General features: G+C 41.1%; 1 protein-coding gene across 2 annotated transcripts in view; it reads left to right on the top strand.

The window, feature by feature from the left end:
* The window catches only part of TPCN2 (two pore segment channel 2), a 65,667-nt gene extending 60,419 nt beyond the window's left edge, over positions 1-5,248 (top strand). For both annotated transcript variants that reach the window (XM_019476747.2, XM_059722733.1), the window contains exons 24-25: positions 1,607-1,692; positions 2,367-5,248. In XM_019476747.2, the coding sequence (XP_019332292.1) occupies positions 1,607-1,692; positions 2,367-2,445 (165 nt within the window). In that variant the 3' untranslated portion in view covers positions 2,446-5,248. The remainder of the gene's footprint in view (positions 1-1,606; positions 1,693-2,366) is intronic.
* The last annotated feature ends 21,142 nt before the right edge of the window (positions 5,249-26,390 follow it).

Consider the following 26,390-nt stretch of genomic DNA (forward strand, 5'->3'; position numbering starts at 1 on the left):
GAGGTGGAAGGCATTTCATCCTGAGGCTACTTGTCTTAAGTGCCTCACTGCTGGCTGCCTCTGCTTGTTGCTGGCACAGGGAACATGGTCAGAGAGCATGAGACACCCTAAGAATTGTAGTTTTATAGAGCAGCAGTAGTTTCCTAGTGCTAGGGGAGAAGCCGACCCCTAATTTTTTGCTGTTGAATTCACTGTTTTTTTAATCCAGCCCTCTGGATGTGGGCTTTAGGGCAACAAAAGAGAAAGTAGGGTAAAAATGTATTTTGGCAGTTACAAGCTCCATTGCCCATTTAGATTCCCAGAATGCCTTGCACCTCCATTAGACTGCCTGGCTCTGCTCCCTCTGGTTAGTGTGCCTGCACTCAAGGTGGTAGGAAAAAAAGGGGTGGAGGAGAAGGTGAGAGGTGGCTGCCCAGGGTGCGTTTTCCCCATGCTACATCTCTGGCTATGCTGTTTCCAATTTAGAAGAAAGTCTGCTTTGAGCAGCATGATCTTCTTAATATGTGGTGTTGCAGCTAGGGTACAGTAAATTCACCATGTAAATTTAACATGGTCATAAAAGTGCAGAAGTGACTCTGAATTTAAGACACCTGCCCTCCCCCATCCCAGTAATTAGATTCTACCAGTAGAAGACTAAATTGGTTATCATCCATGCATAGAATGTAGTTACTGGGGGGAGGGGGGGGTGAGGGTGAGGGGTCATCTCTAATTGGTTGTTTCCTTCCCTCCCCTGACTGCTGTAGCAGGGAAAGCAGTGGTGATGGGCAGGCAGTAGGTCTAGCAGCTTCACTCTTGCCCCTTGCTCCCCTTCCTTCCTCCCCCTGCCAGTGCCTGTGCACTGTAGCATCTGCCCTGCTTTATGGTGTCTGTGCCTCTGCTACTTGCCCTGTCCCCAACTCTACCAACACCTACCTGTCCAGCTCCTACTCTGGCATAGCTCTTGCCCCTCTCCAGCCCAGGGCACAGAGCATGTGGTTGTTCCAGCCCCATCCTGGCCATGCAGCCTCTGTTGTGGCAGCCACAGCTTCAGCTGGGCCCCAGAGCCAGAATCTGGCTGGAGCTGCTGCCACTGCTGCTGCTACCTGGTCTGGCTGAGGCTAGAACAACCACATACTCCATGCCTCCAGCTGGAACAGAAAGGGAGCCCTGCTGGAGGGTAAGTGGTGGGGTGATGTGATGGGACCAGGCACTGGGTAGGGGTTGCAGGTGGGGGACCTAGGGGGAAATGACACTGGGAAGAGGCGATGGGGCAGCAGGCAGCAGTTGTGGCTCTGACCCCTACCTTAGGACAGTGCTTCAGTCACAGCCACTTTTTGCTTGAATTCAAGACAAGAGGCTTTTTTCCTCATGTTAACAACCTTTTCTTGGATTTGCGTAAATACAGTGTTACACTACCCTTTCTGTACTTGTAAACTCTGCATTTGCCTCCATCATTTGATTTCTGCCTGAGAAATCGTGATGAAGATTTGACAGCAAGTACATTTCTTGTTTCGAACTGACTTTGTTTTATACATACAGAATTGTTTGTGGTATAATAAACCTCAAAATTCTGAAGTGACTAAATTTTGCTTTTTACTTCCCTTGGTCTGGCTTGGTCAAATTCCAGAACTTTATTCACAAGTGGGACCGTCGCTGTCAGCAGCAGTCTCTCTCAGAAATTGAATACCAGGTGACCATGGAGTTAATGTTCAGGTGAGTTGTATTTGGTCCATTAACAAGGGGCCTGCCTTTCTAGATGGTGACTTATTTTTTAAAGGCAGTGCTTCAGATGCAAACAGGGTGAAAGGGGTGCTTCAAACATAATTATGATCTTTCAGCTGTTTGTTTGAAACAGTTCTAAAACTACTGTAGGTATGCCTCCCTTCACCTGGCATAACCTGACTTTTAGGCACCTCCTGCTTGTGTGATGCTGGGAGGAGAGATGCTTGAGATGGATTACTTTGATTGGGAATGGCAAAACGAATTCATATTCTTGCTTTGTACGAAACTGTGGGTGGCAAGTTGAGATCATCTTGCACAAGTAGGACTTCTGGTGCATATTGAATATGCAATAGCAGCTTTGGGAGAATGTTCTCATTTTAGAAACTTTTTAAGGAAAATAAATCTATTGACCTCAGTTATGCTGTACTGTGTGCAGGAAATTGCTTCCCTGTTTCTTATGGGAAAACAGCTGCTGGTTTCCATGACACATCTGTAGAAGGATGGATCATTTGCAACTGGATGCATCATTAGGGAGCATCAACCTATTGTAACTTTAATTCTTTGCTTCGGCCTTCAAATGAGCACGTGTTGCATCTCTGCGCATTGCAAAAAAAAGTTTAAAAGTCCCCTTTGCTGCCCCAAACAACTTGTTTTTTCTTGTGTAGGGATGTTTTGGAAGAACCTACAGAGGAAGAGCTGATGGAAAAACTGTACCAGCATCCACATCTGCAGTTATGTAGATGACAGATTGGTGGGAGGACTAACTTGCACAGACTGTTCTTTTGATGAGGTGGTCAGCTAGAGGACTGTCACTGAAGAGAAACTGAATGAATTTTCTGTAGTGAAGTATCTGAAAGACTTATGGGACAGTGTTTAATGTTTTGGTTGGTATTTGCTTTTTACCTTTTAATACCACTCTGCAGGGAGACTGTTTCTCTCTTCTTTTTTTTCCCCTTCTTATTAGAGGCTTGTATCTTTTCTATTTTTTTTTTTTTAATACTTACATTTTGCTAATTTGAGTTGATTTTAAATTGACATTTTATTGGAATATGCAACTGTTATTTTTATAAACTGTCAGGATTGGGAGAGACTGAACAGAATTTTTTTTTTTTTTTTTTTTAAGAAGGAGAATGTTAAAATGACTGTGCACTTTAAAATGCAAAATTTGTAACCACTATGCTTGCTGCTTTTTGCACCATAAGTAATGGAATTGCCTATTCTGGCATCTGGCATGTGCCAAGGACAGTGCCTTGAAATTTATGAATGAATTGGGCAGGGTCTTTCTGTCGATTCTTAGCCATTTTGTAATAAGGGAAGTTGAAACACTATTTTTATTGAAATATGCCAGCATTATGTTATTTACTAAATCTCCTTTGTGAATTAACCACTTTTGAACACAATCACATGAAGTTTAGCTTGGAAACAATGGAAATGGTCTACTTCACACTATCCTTTTTCTTGGACAACTGTTTGCATTTTGTCCATGTTGACTGTATCCTATTGATAAAATAGGTAAGGTCAGGATCTTTGGAATGATCGCTTTCTTGTGTTTTTCAACCCAGTAAAATTTAAACTCCATTTCACAGTAAATCACCTTGCCTTAATTGGAAATTGAGCTCCTCCTTTTTGCATTCCAAAGGTCTTCTTTTCTGGACTCCTGTTGTAGATACCAGTAGAAGCTTTGGCCTCTATGCTGAGACTGAGCCAGAGTTTGTTTACCTGTGCAACAACATTAGTCAAAACCTTGTGCTACATATAGCATGTATATCTGTCCTGAGTGGATTAGAAATAGGAGGTCAATGGGTATTGCTTTGAGGCTCTACCTTGAACTGGAACTGTTTACAAGGAATTGATTATTCATGATGGAAAGTGAATTTTGGCCAGTACGCAGCACCAAAATCACTTTGGCCACCCTTTCTCCTTCCTCCTCCATAGTTGGCTAGGGTCAATGCAAAAAGGTGCCTGTCACCTTCTATTCTTCCTGAAGTCCATGGGTTTTTGAGGATGCTTGGCATTGTGCAAGTTTATACGTGTTTGCTGATGACTTGTGGTATACCATTAACTTTGGCTATGCACTTAATAATTTGATATAACAAATATAAATTCCAGAATTAGTTTTAAGTAGTGGTTGCACTTATTGCTCCTAACGGGGTATTTCATCTTGGATCTTCCAGGCATATAACCAACAAATTGCCTTAGGCAAGCTAAAGCATGTGGGATTGATCCTATATATTATTTAACAGTTCTGTGTGGTGATAGGACTCCCACTTGTTGAGAAATGTATGGTTAAAACAGATACTGGGACTAATCCTGCATTGACAAGGGCTTGGATGAGGTGACTGGATACTGTAAATTGTTTTGATTTTTAATTTCTCTGATTTATTTAGTCCACAAAGGATTTTAAATAGCCCCTTAGTGGCCATCCTTTTTTTGTTTGCCAGTTATTCCCTTTTCCCCAGTAGTCTGTCTTTCTTCCCCATTTTCTTTCTCGTCCTGGCAGCTAAAGTAGAAATATACTAGGCTCAATAAAGCATAGAGCTTGATAGCACATTTCTGCACCTTCAGCTTTTTAATGTTGTCTAGAAGTTGCTTTGAGGTTTTGGGGTCTGTATTGTTTTTTTGTTTTACCCGCTGTGTATGTCTTGAAAATGCCACATAACACATAGATCAAATATGACTTGAACTTTAACCCATTCAGACAATGGCTTTTTACTGCGCACTCTCACATGCCATGCCATTCTTACCTGCACTCATTTGTGTTCTTTTAGGCCAGCTACCTCATTCTCTATGTTTTCAGAAAACATCTGTTTTTACACTCTTGACCTCACTTCTGTCCACATTTTCATTCTTCAAATTAATGTGTAATGTCCTCTTTGTACCAGGTATTTCCCCAGTACTGGTTACACGTTTATGTCATGGATGTTGGAGAAACTCATCCGTTGGATGTCGACACACTGTTACTGATCTGTTTTCTAGTCCCTCTTTCAGTGCAGTTTTACGACTTGCACAATATGGTTCTTACCACTTCCATGGCAAGACTTTTAGCACATGTTCCACAAGTGAATGGATCACACCAGTAAGAAATTAGCTGAAATGCTTCTGGTTGGAGTTCATCAATTGCTTAAAGTAGTTCCTTTCTTTTCCCTTGATTGTTTTTGCATTCTAGATCCTTAGTAAATTATATAAATTTACCATGGCAAGTGGTGCTGCTAATTCTGGTCTTTCTCTTTTGGCTCTACAACTTTTATTTGGCCAGTGTGGTCCACTGTTTACCAAAGTAGTGTGAGTTGGTGTGGCATTTTTGTAAACAACAAACCTTCCATCTGGGCAAATGTAGAGAAACTTTTTTTAAAGAGAACAATCCATTTTTAATTTTCTATATTTATTGTTCATAGAATTGACTGCAAATGTAATCTAGAACTATGTGCAAAAATGCGGTGTCCAATATAAATTGTAACTGGCCACGTGATGTAAGTTTTATGCATAAAATGCACAAACATGGAAATAAGAGTGTATAGAAAATCAAGTAAAACTGAGGCTTACTCAATGCAAATGGTGTCTCTTTTATGCGCTCTATGGGTTGAAGTGCCTCCTGGTTGAGTGCTGAGCTACTTCTGTAATGTGCTGAACACATGCTTTTATGAACATGTGACTTGAAGGCAAAAAGACTTTCTGGTACTTTAAAGCAGGACTTGGGCGGTAAATTTTGGACAAGATAACTAGTTCAGGTATCTTAAAATGTCTGCTTAGGCACTACTTGCCTTGTAAGTAAGCATCTATCAACACTAAAATTCCCTGAGCATCTAAAATTTGGCTTCTAGACATGTCAGAACATTGACAGTACTGAGCAGTTTTCCTTCAGACTTGTTACTAGTTTAGGCTTAGGTACTCCAGCTGTTTTGCCTGCGGGGGCTCAGTGGAGTAGGCTACCTCTACCCTTTTGGATTCCCCATACAGTGTAGTGGTGGCTATTCCTTTCCTTCAAAATACTGCTGGAGGTGATCATGCCAGCTTCACTTTAGTGGCTGGGTAACTCCCTCAGGAAATGGGATCTCAGAGTGTAAGTCTCTCCTCTGCTGGCATATCTACCTCTCTGGAGTGTGTCCTAACCACCAGGGTATGACTGCTTTCATGTAAAATGCTCACTGTCCGTAAGTGCAGGGGATGAGGGGAGAGAGGCTCATGCTTATGCTGATGCCTGCACCTATCTCTTCTTTGGCCCCAGTTCAGCCTTTTAAGTATTCCATGCACAATGAAAGATTGCTGAAGAGGAGCAATGGAGAGAGCCCCTGTACTCCAGAAAAGATAGTGGCCTGTGGGTTATGGCACTTCATTTGTTTATTTTTTTTAAATTATGATGGCAAAAAGGCCAAACAAACAGATGAATTGTAGCCATGATGGTGGTATCTATTTGTGCTGCTATTTAGCCTGGAGTTGTCCGTGCTCTGCAAGTACCCCAGAACACCTGCTTGGGTTTCCTCACTCGCCGAGATGCACCTACGTGATGTCCAGAGAGCAGGGAAAACTGGACAGGTGCTTCCAGTCTTGCATGGGAATTCCCAGGATGTACAGGATCAGGCTCCTCAAACCCTGGGAGAACATATCATCCTTTATCGCACCCACTGATGCTGTGGGACAAGCGGGTGACTTGTTTCACCCAGTGAAGAGGATCAGCCATGCTAAGATGCATCCCAGCACAGCTGATCTTCATTCAGTGACATATATTTTTAGTCTCAGTCTTGGGAGGTAAGAGAGAGGGGTTTGAACCTCCTAAGCCTGAGAAAAGAATTAAACCTAGGTTTCCCCACACTGGCAGAGTGCTCTAGCCACTTAGTGTGTGTGAAAGTAGGGATGTGCCATTCCTGCCTCCTTTTGCATTTAGAGCAAAAAAATGACTTGTGCTCTAGTTCTAAAAGAAATAATTTAGGCACCTACTTTCTGCAGCGGGTTCTGGGCTGTGAATTCTTAGCGGCAAAGAGAGGCATCTGGTAGTGCTGAGAAGTACCTAAGACACTTTCCTTTCCTCTTATCGGCCAGTCTCCGTTGATCTGCTGAGCCAGTTGCCTAAACATAAAAAATAATGTGGGAAGAAACCATGAAGGCTTTTTTAGCTTTGTGTTTCCCAACCTTTGCACAAATGTAGTATTTGTTCTTAAATTAACTTGGGCACATCCCTATGCAAGTCTCCTCTCGAACACTTCCAATAAAGAAGATTCCACAATGTCCTTAGGTAACATGTTTCACTTTTACTGTCTTACAATTCTTGCATTTGGGAAGGTTTTTCTGAGATTTTGCTGTAGTTTAAAAGCATTGCCCTATGTCCCACCCTTTGCTGAGAGAGAACAATGGTTTTCTGCCTTCTTTTCTGGAAGCTTTTCAAGTATGGAAAAAACTATCATGTCTTCGCTTCATTTCCTTTTCTCCAACCTAGTTTCTTCAAGCTTTCCCCCTACCGTTTGCTTTCCAACACTCCCCCCCACTTCTTTATCATCGTCGTAGCTTGTCTCTGAGCTGTCTCTAGCTTTCTCTAATCTATATCCTCTTTATTAATGTGGTGTCAAGTAGAACAGTGCTATCCCTTTTCATGTCTTGAATACAGTGCTTCTCCTAATGCAACCCAAAAATTGAATTCCCTTTTTGTAACAGCATCAGACTCCTGGCATATTGCCAGTGGCTTGAAAATTTCTTTGGCACCCTGGAATGATTTGACCAGGCTGATTTGAACTCGGTTTGATTTTTGCCAAACGTTTCCTGCTCTTTACTTATCATACTTAACTAATTTACCCTGATTTGTTTCTAGAATATTTTCTTAATTTTCTTCCTTTTTTTGCCATGTGCCAAAGTCCTGTGGATCACAGCTCAAGTGCTCACATTTCCTTTGGATTAAACCTCTAGGGAATTAACCAGTAGATGCTTTGCATTAGCTATTTTAAGTTGTTCAGAGGTGGGTGATGTACATAACCCTCTGGAAGAAATTACTGAGGCTTTGGAAATATGCACACCTTAAAGTTGATTAATCAATGCAGTAAAATTCATTTAGGTAGTAAGAAAAACATAATTTATTATAACACCAGAAGATTTTTTTTTTCTTTTGGCTTTCTAGTTACTACAGATGTTAGCTGTAAGAAAACTAAAAAAAAATCACTAAATCTTTTGCAATAAATTCATGATCCATCTGATTTTAGTGTCACTATACTGATCACTATCACCACCCCTAGACTTTTAGGAGCAAAAGGAATTGGAATCTCGATCTTTGTTTCACAAAAGCACAGTTTTTCCCTAAGATAAAGTAGAAAGTGCTTTCTTTGGCTATCTTTCAGGCTATAAGTAAGGGGTCTGATTTTTTTCAGCAGAGGGCAGAAATATATCTGTATGTGCACATGAACAAGCAGATTGGCCAATGGAAATATGTATGCAGGTGAACATGTTCAGACATGCAAATGGAGGTGGTGGTGTAATCCAACAATGCTCAACATGTAGAGAAAAAAACCAAAACTATTGGTGTAAAAGAATGGTCTCCAACCTTTTTAAGTAGGAGAGCATCTTTAAAAGCAACCCAAGATCTACCATGTGCCACTGCCCCCCGCCCCATCAGGTAAGTCTGTGGGGGGAAGAGAAGATCAAAGCAGAAGGAGAAACAATTATTTGGGGACGCACCTCCCCAGCAGGTAAGTCCCACCTGGCTGGGACCCCACTCAACTTACCCCTGTTCCTGTGTCTGGGCACGGTCTCTCACCACGGTGGCCTCAGTCTAGCACAGACTGACTTGCTGGGCTGGGGCGCACACGTGCATGCATGCAGGTTGTGAGAGAAATTGTCCGTTCAGGCTCCCAATCTGGTAAGGGAACACCTGTGGACTCTCCTGACCCGAACAGGGCTCGTATCCCAGCTGAGACTCCAATAAGCGGGAGACAAGGGTGGGTCTTTTCAGTTTATTCGGCTGAAGGTCCCCTGTCCTCGTAAGGGCAGAGAGACCCCGACTGCAACTCAACACACATATTTATACACTTTGGTTACATAAGTCTTTCCCATAACGCATGCGCAAAACTCAGCGGAAAATTACTAAGATGGCATGACTTTGCTCACCCCACATGGTTGGGCCCAATCACTTTGCTTGTCCATTTAGATTGACAGACCAGTGGCAATCTTAGTGCAAGGTTGCATCAGCCAGCATTGATCAAAGGTCATACAGAGGTCGCATTAATTTTCTAACAATATTTTCTAAAAAGGTACTCAGCCCCCCACCCTAGCCTGGGATCAAGTCCAAGAGGCTCTGAGATCTACTGCAAGAGGCTCTGAGATGTACCGGTGAATTGAGATCCACTGGTTGGTGACCACTGGCGTAAAAGGATATGAAATGACTTAAGTGGAGAAAGCAGATGTCATGGGGTTTTTTTTTAACATCCATACGATGCTATAAGTGTAAATCATTTGAGCCTGACAAATAGCTGGCAATTGCTGCTTTTTTTTTCTTTTTCCCAGGCATCCTTTTTTTACCAGGGGCTAAACAAAAATGACTTATGCTTCTGGCTAGTTTGGGGATAACTTCCAGGTCAGGCTTGCTTACTCACACAACTGAGTGCAATCTTTTATCCTACATATACTAGAGGGTTTATCTTCCCACCTATTGATAGCTCATCTATAGTAGCAGCTGTGCACTACTGTTACACTCCTAGAAGATGATAATATTGACTTCCCTATAGCTATAGTTTTATTGTTCCCCCATCTATATTTTCATTTTCTTAATAAACATAATAAAAATATATTGCATCTACTTACTCATCTGCTTCTTCCCATAGTTTCTATTTTACTGTCTGTCAGCCAGTTTATAAACCATTTTGCTGATGGGAGTTTCCCATTGATTATTAGTGGGCTTTGACTTGCAAACTTTCAGTGTACACATGTGAACTGTGGGAAGAAGAGGTCTTGGGAATTGAAGGTGGGGGAGTGAAGGGGTTTTGGACATACTTTATCTTTGAGCATCTTAAGTACTTTAGAGGAGAGGATTCATATTCCAAATGCATTAGAAAAATGGTAAAAATTGAGATGAAATTTAATAGATACAAGTGCAAAGAACTACATTGAGAAAGGAAAAATCAAAAGTGGAGTTACAAATTAGGGAGTAACTGGCTATACAGTGAAGTACAAACTAAATATAAGTTAACAATGTGATGGCACAAAAAAGATTGGGAATTTAATAACAGAGTTGTTTGTCTTTCAGATTGAGGAAATGATTGTTCCCTTTTACTTGGTGGTGGTGAAAGCTTAGCTGGAATTCAGTGTCCCTTTTTTGTCATTGCATTTTAAGAAATTTGTAGGCAAACTGAAAAGGAACCTGTGGAAAGCAAAAACAACAAAACATAACAAAAGAGGTGGGGGTTGGACAGTATGACTAGGAATTTAGAGAAAAGAGTGGACTGAGAGGGAAAACTAAATCTTCACAAATTTAAGGGAAGAGTGATCAATTATTCTCTGTCTACTAAGAGTAGGATGAAAAGTAATCAGTTTAATTTGAAGGAAAGGTGGTTTAGATTTAGATTTTACAAAAACACCCTAGTAGCATAAGGACCAGACTGTCTAGGGAGTCTGTGGGATCCCCTTCATTGGAGGCTTTTAAGTATATCTTAGATGAATATCAAATAAAGGTTGGTTTTGATACACTTAATTCTGCCTCTTTGCAGGCAAGTGGATTAGGTAACCTCTTGAAGTTCCTTCCAGCCCTACATTTTGATCATTTTAATACTTTTCTTGGCTTTGTATTGAATAATCTGAACAGCAAATTACAAATTTAGTATTTCCTGGTAAGTCATTTAGCTCTGTTTCTGTCTAAAGTTTTACAAGTCACAAATCACTATGGTATGTAACATTTTTCAGGAATTAACACTAGCAAGGTGGATGCCTTAAAGTAAACGTTACTTTTTCATATACTTGATCATCTTGAACACTCAGTTTTTAGGGGGCACTGTTTTCTGGGGGGAGTTGGTATGAGGTGCTTTGTCTGTCACCCCCTTCCTAGTCACCTTCCCCCCACCATTCTCTCTCCCAGTTGCCCATTTGTTCATTGGGTCCCCAATTTATGTAGCTCAAAGGTGTTGCTGTGGGTATTCCTACATGTAGAAAAACCCCAGCTGTTGCCCTCCAAAGTGTGGTAACCAAAGTTACCAAATTTTCCAAGGTTAAGTCAAGAACTGAAGGCCAACTGGCTTTCAATGAAAACTAAGTGCCTAGAAACCTTATGCACTTTTTCTCAAAGTTTTTTTTATTTTTTTCCCTCAGTCAGATTTTATTACGTGTGACTGTTCTGTATTTTCCTGTTAAGTGCCCCAATACTTGTGACGGGACGTACATAAATTGTTAACTGTATTGTAAAGTGTGTTTTGGATCATTCCTGTAGAATATTGTATTATTTTTAATAAGGGCTTAAATAAAACACCTTCCATCTGTCAGAATCAACAGCCAAGTTTTTCAAGAGTGACTAACTATTTAGGGTGCCTCAGTTATTTAGTTCATGGCCCGAGAGGCCATAAAAAGGACCTGATTTTGGAAAGTGCTGCTTCCCCACCCAAGCATCTTGTTTTAAGTCGTCTCAAGTAGAGCATCCCACATGAAGGCATGTAATATTGTTAGATGTCATGAAGTAGGTTAGCCTAGATTTTAAGAAATGGTTAACTGAGCCTCACAACATCCCTGCAAGCTGTTAGCACCATTTTACAGACAATGTGGAACACAGAGGTTAAGTAAGCTGGTCCAAGATCATGCAGGAAGTCTATGGCTGAGCTGGGAATATATCCAAGATCTCCTTAATCACTAGCCTAGTCTTTCTCTCTGTGCGAGAAATATTCTGTCTTCAGCACTGTTGCTTTCCCAACATAAAACTGAGGAAAGTGTTCAGAAAAAAACAAGACTCAGAGATGATTAAAAAAAAAAATTCTTAATATATACTGATGCGTGCAGTAAACTGCTTAACGGGTCTTCTATAATTATCTCCCCTGCTGAGTATATGAAGAATTTCAAGACAATATATATAAAATGTAGTTGCAAAGTATAATAAGTATGTGTGGGTTTTTTTAAGTGCCTTAGTGGGCTAAGAAACTCTTCCATTCCTTGAGAAAATTCATGATGTGTATTTGCCTCCATTGGCCATGTATTTAGCTGCCAAAGATAGCAGGAGCGATGCTTCATCCTGAATTACCCATGTTTCTTATTAAGGGGATGGCGGGAACTGAAATGCCCACTATTGCTCACAATTGTAAGTCCAACCAACGAAAATATTTACTTGAATGTAAAAAAATGAAACGCACACGGTCTGAAACACCAAAGCCTTCACATTTCAGCTCTGTGGTTTCAGTGAGATGGACTCTATACAAGTTCTAAAATTACATTAATGCAAATGACCGGCAAGATGTCAAGATTATTGCTGGTTTTGGACTTGTCAGAATCTCAGCTGTTCACAGAATTGAATTTGCATTAATTTTTAATATTCAGTTTTATACTTCAAAATTTTCACACTGCTCTGATCCAAAACTAGTTTGCTTTTCAAGACACTAATTTAAAAATGTAGCTTTAAAACTGAAAGTACACGAAGACAAACCATAGGCTGTGCTTTTCCTTAAAAAAAAAATATTACTATTATTATTATTATTATTATTATTAAAATGCTGGGTCACTTTTCCCCCTTTGAACTACCAATGCAGGTATCTCTTTTTTTTTCTTTTGGCTGCATATGGTCTCTTATCATTTTAGCATTTGAGTCTGCCAACTACTTTGGATTTTGTTTCTCAAAACCTTTATATGGTAAAGAATTACAACCCCACCTTAGATGATCATTTGTCCCCCAGTCATGCTGGAAAACATTGGAAGACTTAGGCATTGAACCCAGTCTGTTCATTGCCTTAACTGTAATAAAACCGTATTTCTTCCTTTTGTTACAATTGCTGTAAGTTACAGGATGTTATTTTCATCTTAAATGGCATATAGTCTTGCCAGTTTCCAACTTCAAATCTCTCAAGCTGCTCTTTATTTCTTGTCCTTCCCAAGATGAAGATCAGTTTTAAGATGGTAGAAAAGTTTTGGAACCTCAATATATGGAAGTGCTTGTTGCCACCATTCCATCAGGCAGAGGAATTTACCGACCTTGAAGAGATTGATTTGTAGATGAACTGGGACTGCAGCAAAAGATCAGACCTTTAATTAACTTTGATTTTACAAAGCATAGAATTTGAGTTGTTTGCAAAGTGGCTAAAAATACCCTCTTCCCCCAAAAGAGTGTGTGCAAATATCTTCACTCCATTCTTCACTTTGTTGATCTGCACTTTAGGAATATTCAGGGTAGGCTTCACAGCCTGCAGAGCTCTAGCTAGCAAGTATAGTCTTGTCAATGATGTGCTCTGCCTAGGCTAGTTAGCCTTGCCAGCAGTTGTCATACTAACATGGTTATACTAGTTTTGGGGCTTGAGACAGTATCTCTTTATATCACTCAGCTCTGCTGTGTGATATAGCCACACTTGAATGATGTGGCCTGGTGTCCCCTGGGCTTCATCTAGTTGATATTTTGTTATCTGCTACATGTGACATAAGACATGACGTAAGTCAGAAGTTGGAAAGAAGGTGCATATTGCTAACAGCGCAAGCAATTCACCAGTCAGGTTAGATGATCGTAATAGTTCTTTCTAGTTTTAAAATCAGAATTGTAATCCAGGATTCTGGCTAACAGAGCAGGTCCTGTTAACTTGCAGAAGAGGCGGCTGTATTTGTTTGTGATTCAAATCTGTAATGCTATAGCATTGAACTGCCTCAGTTTTGGGTCATGTCAGCATGGCAGTGGCTCTCTGTAATAAGGACTCTATTGAGGTGAGCAGGAGAGCCAGTTTAACCTGTATTATTTTGCTATGTTTTATCTTTTTCTTCATTTGGGGTTGATTTGGTTCCAAACCTAATGTACTGAGCTGTTGCCAGTGCTCATTTTATTAAGTAATGGTCTTAGAAAGTAAAACCTGAGTCTTTAATGTGGCCTCTCTTACCTGTTTTAATACCGGTGAGAATAATCTTATATTTCACCAAAACTACATGTATTTAGTTTCCAGCATCCTGGATAATTGATGGTTCCTATGAAAAGACTTGAACAATTGCTTGCTATAGAAAAACGGCTCTAAAGAACTTCTCTGTAAAATTAAAGGTGAAGGCGTTAAACCCAGACAATAAAACGTAGATCAAAGTAGCCACCAGAAGGGGCCATAAGAAGTGCAGATTGTCCTTTAAACTTCACCTTGTTGTGCAAGGTGCTACCTCTCTCTTTCTCTAATTGAATTTCAGGAAAAGCAAAGCTATTCTTTCCTGATGTAATTCTATCAGAGGCCCTGGCTCGATCAGCAGGAATAGCACCTGCCTTGCTTGCTTTAAGTTTGAACGACAGACCTCAGTTGTCTGATAACAGTTGGTTAATCCATAACCCAGGCATGTGGCCCCAGTAACACCTGCCATCCAGGTGAGTGTTTTTTTAACCTCATTAATATCCAAATGTAATACAGCTTTTTTCTATTACAAACACCCGCCCACACCCAATGGTGATCGTCATGAGCAGGAGAATTTAATAAAATGAGATCATAAATGTCTAATGTACTTTTTGTTGGGCAATAAAATTGCCCACATGCTGTAATTGAGGTTTGAAGTTAACTTGTTTGCTGGGGCCTCTCTAGGGTAGATTACATAGGCCAATAGAGAACATTTAAAAAAAAAAAGCCATGCTTTTCCATTTCTCTGTTTTTTCTCTCCTTTTGTCCACTAGCCTGTCCTCCTTAACTTCATCTTGGGTTGGTGCCCACTGTAATATCTACTGCTATCAAGCCCAGCACTGTTAAATTAGGCACACATTTGAAACATCTGCATGTTTGAGACCCTCCACAGTGCCTATTAAACCTTTGTCTCTGACATTTTCCAAAATCCTTACTTCTCTTCTAGTCTCCTGAGCAATCTTTATATAGTCCTCCTGGGATCTGTAAAGCAGACTTCTGTACTTCCTAATTGTGCAGATAATGGAAAGTGAAGTGTAGGTTGAGAGTTTGAATCCAGGATCAAGTTTTCAAATGTTTTGAGTATGTTTTGCTTTGGCTTATGTCACAGATAGGGGGCTGCTGTGAAATTCTGGCTCTAAACTTCTTCAAAGCTTTGGTCATCCGATTTGTGGTTTTGTTCAGTTACATCCCTGCATGTTGCTCATGTGATATCTGCTCTATGTACTAAATCGTGTGACAAATTCTCACCTGGAACTCATGAAAAGGTGGCTAGGGAAATTCCTAATCAACCCACTAACTGGGAAGCAGGTCCCAGTTGAATTGCAGCTACATAAGAAGGGGGTTGCCTTGACAAGGAAAAGGTCTTTAAGAGAACCACTGCAGTGTGGTTCTGAAAAAATCCCTTATGGCCGCAAGAGTTCTTGTGATTTTTTTAAAGTAATTTTTGCATGCTTTATTCCCAGCTACGTGCCATTATTATCAGCTCTGTTTTGCGTGGCTGCCATAATGTTAATGTACAAATACAGTTATCAAAATCCTGCCCATTTTATGGAAGAAATTGTTGATATAATGCTTGTATGGATATACCCTATCACCTAGTCCATACCAATTATTTCCTGCCTTTATAGCTGCAGCAGGTGTCTCCCTCACCAGTTTTAGGTTGGCTTCAGAGTGAGTGCCATTACATAAGTGTGATAAAAGGTATGATGGTATCCCATAAGGATAAGAGTGCACGTTGGCAACAAAATAAATAATTTGCTCCAGCAACAGCACCCTTCTTGCATGTCCCTAATCTCTCTCCTAATTTCCTTATTTATCTTCCATTGCCTTTTCTTTTATGAGGTCATCTGACTGTAAGAGGCATGCAGTTGTAACTTTTGATAAACTGAGATGCAAACAAACCAAATTACAAGAAAACTACATACATCCATGTACTTCACCTCAACTAAGCTGAAGTCATATGAATGTTTACAGTGAGCAATCATCATGCATTCTTAGGTTTCTTGTTTCCATTTTTCTGTATGAAACCGAAGTTTGGAAACAAGTGAAATGTAATCATTGCTTACATAAGAGGCTTTAAAATATTAACTAATACAGGAGCCATTCAGGGCTAGTACTGTAGTAGCTTTGTTAACCTTACATTCATTCAGTATGCTTACTATTTGTGTACAACACCTCAAATATAAAGATCCTGGAAATAAATGTTAAGTCAGCAACTAAAATGGGAGCTATTGTGGTGGGTATATATCTAACATACTTGAAACTCTTTGGGGAAGAAGAGTCTAAATAGACAAAAGTGGGAGTAGAGAAATGATTATAGTTTGGGAGCCAAGGCATAGAGAAATCAATTGGTTTATCATAGGTCACATATGACAGTGCTGGGTATCGTCTCAGTTCCAGTTCAGTGTCTTTGCCAAAAGATTAATGAAAAAAAGTTTTGTAATTTTGAGGTCACCACTAGAGCATATCTTAATTTTCTGGCACTTCTATGCTGGTTGAATATGTTGTTGATATTTCTCATCCTCCTCTCTCCCAGATTCTCTCATTTCCAGCATGACTAAATGCCTGACCATAGAGAGATGGATGTTGTACCCTTTGGGATCTATCAGTGCTGCTGTTGGGATAGTGTGGGTTTATCTCTAGTCATGCTCAATTTCAGGCCAACATCTTTTGGGGGAAGTTGCGGAAAGGCCCTTGAGATCTAGGAGGATCAGGTATTTTAATTAGCTGCCTGTTGTTGCCTCTTTCAGTCACTAGAGGATGCAGTGTTGTAGGTAGAGAGGTTGTTAGTAGTTGCTGTGGGCAGACTCGAGCACGCACACGTGCTGTCTGAATGCTGTAAGGTTCAGGAACAGGTGCAGAATAGTGGAGGTTTTTGCTCCCACACCTCATAAGCTCTACAGTAGTGACCTCAGCCTTTCCTCTGCTCTCTTATAGGATGGGTCTTTGCAAAGATAAGAACCATAGAGATCCTCCTACCTTGGAAATGGAGCCTGTATAGCAGTAAACGGTGGTGTGTGGATTTGTGGGCAGGGAGCCAGGAGATTTCTCATTACTCTGGGGGTGGGGATCAGATTTACAGGTGGGCAAAGAACTGGATTTGATGTGTACATTTTCTTTGTGAGCTTCACAGTGAAATTGTCACAAGCTCATTGAAAAAGAACCCACATGACTTTTAGGTCAATTATTTGATTTTTTTTTTTTTTTTTTTTTTTTGGTGGGGGGGGCAAGTAATTTATGATTTTGCAACTTTTCGGGTTTAATAATCTAACTTCTCCCACTGTGATGGTCAGCAGACAAAGTTCTTTATGAAAACAATAATAATGATATGTCTGTCTAATGATTATTTAAACACGATTAGACTATATTTAAAGTTAAGGGCTTGAATACTTGAAAGTAATCAAACGTCTTGTGTAACTCAGACTTTTTTTGGATGCTTAGACATCCTGTTGAACATTCACATTCTGAAAATCAGACCCCTTTTTAAGTGTTTCTTGTAAAGCATTAAATTGTAGATGGTTTTTCCTAACAATTCAACGTATAATCTTGTCCTTTTAAGTCTTTATCTCCTTAAATTAGTGGAATGGTAGACATGTTCTATACAAACATACCAGAACATCTGCAGCAAGTAAAAAAACATTTAGATCTTAACAATTTGTTGGGCTTTTTTTGTATGTGCACATATATGCAGCAAGATTTACATTTCTTTGCCAGGATTCCTTCAAAATATGTTTTTCATCAGCATTCTAATCTTATATATGTTTTTTATCATAATTTAGCACTCTGGTTTTGTTTATTTCATAAACTCTTTTGAAGATTGCCCTTAAAATGATTGGAGGTAGGTTAATCCTGAGATGCAAGCAGGGGTGGTATCCTTTTGTCACTCAGATCTGATGGGATACCACTTGTATTTATATAACATTTGCCAACTTAATTTAGATGTAGTAATAAAGACTCAAACAAGTTGTTCTTTGTAAAGAAACCAAAGACAGAAACTGAACAGTGTCTAAGTGAAAACAGCAAGGGAATCAGCTTGTCTGGCATTGACATAATACTGCGAAATCAATGCTTTGATCAAGTATAAAGCATAACAGCTGTGTGAAAGGTTTGCTGTGGTTAGCTGGCATTATCTCTTGTGTAAAGGAAAGTACATCGTAAACCAGTAAAAATTAACTGCCAGAGTACAATGATGTTTTTGTGACCGGGAATTCAGATAAAGGTTTGCTTCTGTTGGCAGAATGATAAAAAGAACAGAGAATATTTGCATATAGGTGAGGAGAGGCTGCAGTGTTCTATGAAGTCTAGTCACTGCAGGTATGTAAAGTGCCTCCAGCTGTGAGTACCATCTTTTAATTAACTTGAGACTTCTACCTGATCAGTTATGGAACTGGGAGAAGCAATGCCAGGAGAATCATAATACCAGAAAAAGTCATTGGATGGCAGCAAAACATTTATCAGTTGTCACCATGGGTAATGAACTCCTATAAGGTTCAGCCAGAAGGAGTGTAGCTGTACATAATTATCAGACACAGACAGAAGTGCAGCTCCACGCTGTAACTTGGAACACTTTTCAGGAAGTGTTCTGAATTACAATGATCCCCCAGACCAAACAGAAGTTCACTGTTCCAGGGAGAAGGGGAATCTAGCTACTGGCTGCAAGCCTGCAGCTTGTTTCCCCTAGCAATGGCCCCTCTTCCCTCCCAACCTGTCGCTGTTTTCAAAATGGGAGGGGAGATGGAGGTTATTCTAGGGGTTCAAAGCTCCTCTGCTGATGGAGGTTATTCTAGGGGTTCCCGGCTAGTGCTGAAGGATGGGGTGGGGTGGGGTGGACGAGTTGGAACTCCCCCACCCAAGACTGAACTCCCTTCACTTTCTGTCCCCCCTCCCATTCTGAAAACCATGAACGATTCATGTCCCCAGCGGCTGGGGGGGCATGGCAGCATTGGGAGTGCAGCGGTAGTGGTGGGAGCAGCAGGAGCCCAGCAGCGGTGAGCAGGGAGCTCCTGCAGACGCCACTGGCGCTGTCAGCAGCGGGTGGGGGTGGTGGTGAGCGCAGACCAAGGGTTGGCAATCACCCACTGCTCCCACCAGCTAGAAGGGATTGCGGACTGCCTGCAGACGCTGCTGGTGGTGTCGCTGGCGGGGTGGCAAGCAGTGACCTCCTGCAGGCGTTGCCGACATTGTCGGTGGTGTCTCTTTGTAGGGGATGTGGGTGCACCCGTATGCATTCCCTATGTGTCGTCCCTGCTGCAAACAGCTCAGGGGCGGGCAGATGCAAGTTGCAGAAGATGCTATGTTTTGAAATGTCTTCATCTGAACCCTCATACAATGAGATTTTTACCCAATCAGCCATTTTTGAAGTGGTCTGCAGTCATGCACTTGTGTTTGGTCATGGCTATAGGCCGCTTTCTATGGCCAGATTGGGCACAGAAGCCTACCAGCATAAACAGTGTCTAGCTGCTGGTTGGCATTGCTCCGCCTGACATTAGAAGAGCAGTGGCCAGATGGATAGAGCTATTGAGACAAACTGAAGATATGAGACAACCACTGTATGACCATCCTATAGCAAACATCTGAAGTTAGGCAGGAGATTCCTCACCAGCACCCAACCTCTTGATGCCACACCCAAGGACACATGACTAGGTTGTGGAATGAGAAGCTGAAGAAAATACCTGAGAGTGGAAAAATAGACTTTCTAGCAGTGAAGTCCTTACCACCAGGGTCTGACAAACCATGGCAAAGGTGGCAATGTCTCAACTGCCTATGTACTGGAGTCAGATGCTCCATGGAACTAATGAAGAAGTGGGGCTATGCCATTGGTTCAACCACCTGTGACTGAGGCACAGAGCCTCAGACTATGCAACACCTGCTGTAGTGCCTGCTGCCTGAAGGCACATGTACAATGAAAGACCTCGCAAAGTATAGTAAATGAGCATAAGCATGTGTAAGAAAATGGTCAAATGTGGTGTAGCGACACAAGGCAAGGACAATGACAACTCTAGAAATAGAGATTTCAGCATGGCCTATTTGCTGAGAGAGGCTTCTTTGGGAGTAAGACCCTCCTCTCCAGGGACACCTACATGAGACCCTTACTGCAAAGTTGCCTAATTAGCTCCATAGGAAAGCGTCACTCTCTACGTGTGCGGTGCTGTTAGGCCAGAGTAAACTAACTAACTCTACTATGGGTTAGTATTGCCTGAAACAAGTACTATCCTATGGCGGAGTCATTTACTTTGCCACAAATGCAAACTGGCTGGGGCATGAGGGTGCTACAGCGTGGGGCTGCCTGCCAGGTAGTCCTATGCTGAAACACCCTCGTGTCCCAGCCAGTTCCTCTGCAGCACATTGAGTCAGGGTGGAGCAGCTCTGGACTGGCAGGCTGATGCCCAGCACCCCCTGCCAACTGGGGCTGTGCTGCCCTGTCTAAATGTGCTGTGGTCCTGGGTGCACACTTAAATGACGCATCTGAGAATAGTAAACTCTGGTGAGTGCTGTGGCGGAGTTTATTCAGGCACATTAACTGCATGTCTAGATGCGCTTTCTGTTTCTTAAAAAAGTATAATGGGAAGTACACGTGCAAAGTGTCCCTGCCTGGCCTCCTTAGAGTTTTTGTCCAGGGACACAGTGGTAACCAGGTAGCATGCCCATTAGAATCCCCCTTCTGAGCAATAGCCCTTCATGTGGATGCTGTATTCTGGAAGTCAATTTTATTCTGAAATACATACTCTGCTCATAGAGTGGTGCAATTATTTTAAAATAAATTTCACTTCTAGTCCAGAATGTCTGCATTAAGGAGCTTTTACAGAATAGTTAACTGCAGGTCTGTATTGCCTGTAAGGGCCTAATTTCTTGGAATTGACTAGTAATTTTGATATCTCAATTTTTGGATGACTTGCTGGAACTCGTTAAAGAGGCCTGGTTTTCATAGGAAAATGCTTATCACTTTCTGAAAAACCTGGCTCAAGGTCAGTACACTTTGGAAAATTTAGATCAAAGTAGGTAAGAGACTAAAAAGATTTATTAACTTATGTGAAGCTCTCCCCACCATTGACGCAAAATTTTCCCCAACTCCTGAGCTAGCTTGCCTGTGCATCCAATCCTGTTTGTGGCCTTGTTGGTGGTGCAGGTCTAAAGGGTTTCTTCATTGAAGGGAGTCAAGTTGTGGGATTTTTTTAGTGTGATTGCAACTGGCATAGTCTGGTTTCAGTTCCTAGCATCTGCTATTATTTTTAATTGGGAACTAAAGAACTAAATTAAGAAACTAAGGGTGTTTATATATGTTTTTCAGGGGTGGTGGTAGGGCTTTAATTAAAGCAGCTCCGAAAGCATCATGTGCATCAGCATCCCCATGCTGAAAAATGGCGACGGGGCACTTTAACTAAAACTCATCAAACAAGCTTTAGTTATAGTGCTCCTGTTGCCATTTTTCAGTGGGAGGAGACTGGTACATGTGACACTGGAGTCTGCTGGAGCATAATAATTACCATGCTCTGACATGCTGTAATTATAGTGTGTCGGAGCAGCCTTGCTGCACGTGTATAGGGGCCCTAAAGTTTTTCTTTTGTTTTATAGAGCTGAACTTTTTGAAAAGCAAGGAAGTTTGTCGTGTTGTTTCCTGCTAGAAGTACAAAGACAACCCTACATTGTATTATGTGGTTTAAAATTCAGGTTTACCTTATTGGGGTCCTACATCAGTGCTTAAGGGATCTTGTCATGTGAATCCTTCGTCTTGTAGTTGGAAGTTAGGAGACTAAATTGAAATGTTTTAAATTGAATGTTCATTTTTTTAAAAAAAAACCAGAAAATTCAGGGTCAGTTTTTGTTACATTGGGGGGGGGGGGGGTAGGAGGGGGAACCAAGTAAGAGCCTGTTTTTGTGTGTCCTTGTTTAATCTTTCCATTTATACCAGTGCACACAGTTGCTGTACCCTTCATTCATCTAGCTCAAACAAAGGAAATGTATTACAATGTTAAGGAGAACATGTGTATAGCTCTACAGTACATGAAAAACGGAAGTGTGGTTCCTTCTCATTCCATCACAAAACTGTGACTGCCTACCAGCCTGCTTTTACTAAACTGCTTGTGAGCTGCTACATTTTTAAGTAAATATCTCAATTTATTACTGTCCAAGATGCCATCTATCCTCAGTTTTCACTCTGTGGAAATGTTATCAGCTGATTACTTTATATGCACCACCACTGCAGGTGTTGAAGCTGTTTTGTTAATGGTTGGAAACTCAGTGACTGAACTGAATTAATTGAACTTCTTTCTGTGCTGTCTGGCTGGGCCATAAAAGCTCAAGTGATGCAGTTGACTATTGCATTCTAACTTTTGCTGTGGTTGGGAGGTCTAACTTAATATTCACACATTAGAAAAGTAGTATTGTCTGAGAATCCTTTACAGAGGATGTCTGTAACACGATTTAATTACACCAACTCTATATTTTAGTTTTGGAAATCATTCTCTACTACTATACATTAAAGCAGCAGTTCACAAACACAACAGTTTGATGTCCTCTGCCCTGAAGAGCTTACAAACTGTCAGACAAGATGAGACGCAGAAGAAAAATTCAAGTGAGGGAGGGTGTGGTGATTTTATTTATTAGATGTTTGGGATGCGTGCATACAAGTATACACTCATCCTGTATAAATGATGTAATTAAGACAATCATTCAACCGAACTCTACAAACAATACCAAGCTCTCTGTATCCCACAGTTTCTCAGAACCCCACCCAACAACCTAACCTTTCTTTCCAGTCGGAGAGCAAACTTGTAACAAATAGATCTTGCACAGTGACCTGAAGGTCAAGTAATGGAAGGTCAAGTAACTGGAAAAACTAGGCAGGGAACAAATTTGACACCTTCAGAGCTCCCACCAATTATGCCCTCCCCTGTTCTTTTGTGATTTAAGCTGTGTGTGTGTGTGTGTGTGTGTGTGTGTGTGTGTGTGTGTGTGTGTGTGGAGGAGTAGGAGGGTCTTATTTTAAATGTTTCAGATCTCACCTGCCATGGTAATATATAGGGAGATACGATCTCTAAGGTATAAAATCAGAAAATAGGGCTGGGAGGAACCTCAGGAGGTCATTTAGTTCAACCCCTGATCAGGGTATGATCATCCCTGACTACAGCATTCCAGACCATTGGTTGTCCAACATGATCTTAAATACTTCCATGAACAGAAATTACACAACCCTTTAGATATCTTGTTCCATTGCAAATGCCATCATGACTGCCTTGAAGAGTATCAAGCTACATGAGGTCTAAGCCAGTGCAGGTCATGGAGAAATAGCGGTCATGCGACTTGTGGGTTTATTGCATTGCATAGAGGGAATGTAGGAGTTGAAGGGGTGCTTGGTGGAAGTTCCAGTGAAGAGGGCGCATGATAAATGACACAAAATACAAAGTGGAAAAGACACACAAAACAAAATTAAAGCAGCAGCAAGTTTTCATGTCACTTGCCTTGGATCAGAGGTGTCAAAATCATTTAGCATTGTGTGCTAGATAAATGTGGCATCAGTCCATGGGTTGGTTGAATTGCATGGGTCTGGCTCTGTGGGCTGGATAAATGGTATGGACCTGGCTCTGTAGGCCAGATTGGGCCTACAGACCTCTTTCTTGTTCTCCACATACTGAATCGAGTTGTGCAGCATCCACTCTGGCTGGTCGAGGACTGTGCTGTGCGTGAAGTTGTGTGGGACCCATCTGGGATGTGCCACACATGGCACCCACTGGTCAGTTAGGGACCTGGCAGGAAAAAGCCCAGCATCCTGGGCACCTGACTACTCCCATGAGAACAAGCTGCGGTGCTGGATTTCCTCCCAGAGCACCTCTGCTTTTGCTCGGGTGTTTAGCAGCCAAGTGGGGAGAGCCATTACTGCTGGAGCCCTAGCAGTACCATGTCTTGTTCCTATGGTGATAGGCAAGTGCCCAGGTGAGAGTGGTGGTCCTGGAGCCTCAACAGCTCTGCAAGAAGCAGCCTGGTATCACAGGTGTTTTCCTATCACTGCAGGAACAAGCCATAGAGCTGGGCTTGTTCCCACTGTAGTGCTGGGGCTCCAGCACTGCAGTTATCACCCAGATGTTTGGCTGCCACAGTGGCACGGTCCTCCATTGCAGCTGGGATTGGGGCAAAGTCTGCTGGCCAGATGACCGACCCAGCTCTGTGGGCTGGGCTGGTCCACCTCTTCCTTTTGTGGTATCTGTGTGGAAATGTTATGTTAGGATTTTTTTTTGGCTACCTTAGGTACAGTGATTTGACTACATCAAACTGAAGTGGCCTCCTGAGGTCACTTTAGACAACCTCCTGAGGTCCCTTCCAACTCTAATTTTCTATGACGCTAAATGCATCCACACCACTAATATGCTGGCTAAGATACCTGTTTCTTCAATTGTATCCACGTGGCTCTGCACTGATTTGAACTAATTGCTTAGTATTCTGGGCAGATGTCCCATTGTGCAGTGTTTTATTGTTCGGCTCTCCATACTGTCTGATTTTTCTTGTGGTGCATGGTGTGATGCCTTTCAGAGACTACACTAAATGTTAAATATCGCTAGTGCCATTTTCAAACTGCCATCAGCCTGTATTCTTGACCATCATTTGTAGGAAGAGGATGATGCACATTCATTTGGAATTGTGTGGATGGATGGATTTCGCTCTGCAGTTTCCCAGGTATCTTGATGCTGTGTTGGTGGAAGAGGAGGTACTTCTGTAGAACACTTAATCTAGAGATGTTTTACTGTGTTCTTCTGTGTTTTTCAATTAGGAATGATTTGTGGGATAGGGCAGTGAACAATGATAACTGGAAGTCATGTCAGAACTTCAAGATGAGTCTAGGTGAGAGCTTGCCTCGGCTGGGTTACTATGTGGCCATCATAAGCAAATTGTTTAGGAGCTGCTTATGGGATAAAAACATCTATATTTTGTCCCTGACCCTCACTCCAGATCAAACATATTCTCAACAGGAAGGATAAAGGGGTACCTTTCCAGGGTGTACAAGACCTGGTTATTCATGCTAGGTGTTTCAGCAGTAGTAGCCAAATGTATATCACTCACCATATTGGGACCATTATTTCATTCAAGCATCCCTTCTCACAACAATCAACCTCTGATGAGAAGGAGACACATTTGACGTGAATTGCATTGACCTTCCCTTAATTCCACTGCGCTTAAAACTTTAGCCAATATTCTTCTTTAATATTTTTTATATTTTAAAATTGTATTTAATTTTTGTTTTTTTGAATTCAAATCATTTTTGTATCTCCCCATAGACTGGGCTTCATTTTACTTAATGTATTTAGGCACATAAAAATTAATGTCAGCTGGTGACATCTAACTATTCTGGATTTCTGAGTGTTCTAGTATCTGTTCTGTGTTCACAGTGGTAATAATTTCTCATGGAAATGGGAATATACATAAATTACAAATAGTAGCTCTGTCTGAATGTGCACTATGCTTGAGCTCTAATGACTTGAGGTAATGGTACACTTAGTGCTACATGCTGTCAATACCTATTGATTAGCAATTGTTTTAACTTCCTGGAATTTGCTGTAATGCAAACTGGAAAAACTTCAGAGCGTGAATACAAGAATGAATGGGTGTGAATGCAAGAAGAAACCTTAACAGTTTTATTAACTGTATTCTTCAGCTTGTTGAATCATTTTATTTGTGCAGGTCTTGACTGTCTACCCCATCCAGTGACAAATTGCACTGTTAAAGAAACATGTTTTACAAATCCATTTTTTATTCCTTTTTCAAGTGTGGCAGGATTCCTTGGAAATCCAGCTGTCTTAGGAGAGCCAGATACATAATTTTTATGTATTACTAAAAAAATTATATTCATAACATTCTTTTTCCTGTCTTTAAATTCACAAGTAGAGGGTAAAAGAAATACCAGTAGTTTCTTACTAGCATGTATCTATGAATAAACCATTCAAGCTATACCTCCCAAAGAGATTTTTGTGCCAAAGTTTGACCATGTCTAAACCCCTCTATAGTATGAGATGCACTGCCTACCATGTTATGTTTGGAGGTGTGTTTTTTCTAAATCTGACTGGTTCAAAAGAGACCTCTTGTGCTACTTCTAAATGGAGTGTTGTCTTCAGAGGTTTTATCACTAATAAATTCGTCATTGGATGACTTTCTAAAGGAATCTATTATAAATTGCTGGATTTGATGCAGGCATCAGTTAAGTAGAGTTCTCTGTCCTGGAGATGATCAAATTAAATAATCAGAATAATAGGCGCCTCTGATATTAAAACATATGAATTTGCCTTCAATCCATGGCTATTATTAGTCTCTTTATGCATGCTCAAGCCAGTTCTTCTGCTATCTTTGCTGAATGCCATATTGCTTCGAGGCAAGTCCTTATAGTCAGAGTATATAGCCAAAGGTAGAAACTTGAGCTTCATGGGAAAGAAAACAGATCATTTTGGCTTCTCAATGGTGTTAGTGCTTGCAACAGTGCAAGCAAGCTTCCCCAGCTAGACAGTTGGGATTCTATATTTCTGCTAAATCTTCTTTCTGAATAATGATAAAAATATACACATTACTTTAAAGAATGGTTTTACTTTTCATTCCATCCAGGAAGAGCACACACCAACTGCTGCAGCTTCCTTAGCCTGACGAAGGGTTTTTGAACCTGAAAGCTTGCTTAATAACTATTCTCCAACCATTTAGGTT

The sequence above is a fragment of the Alligator mississippiensis genome, chromosome 2 (assembly GCF_030867095.1).
Source record: "Alligator mississippiensis isolate rAllMis1 chromosome 2, rAllMis1, whole genome shotgun sequence".
NCBI lineage: Eukaryota > Metazoa > Chordata > Crocodylia > Alligatoridae > Alligator > Alligator mississippiensis.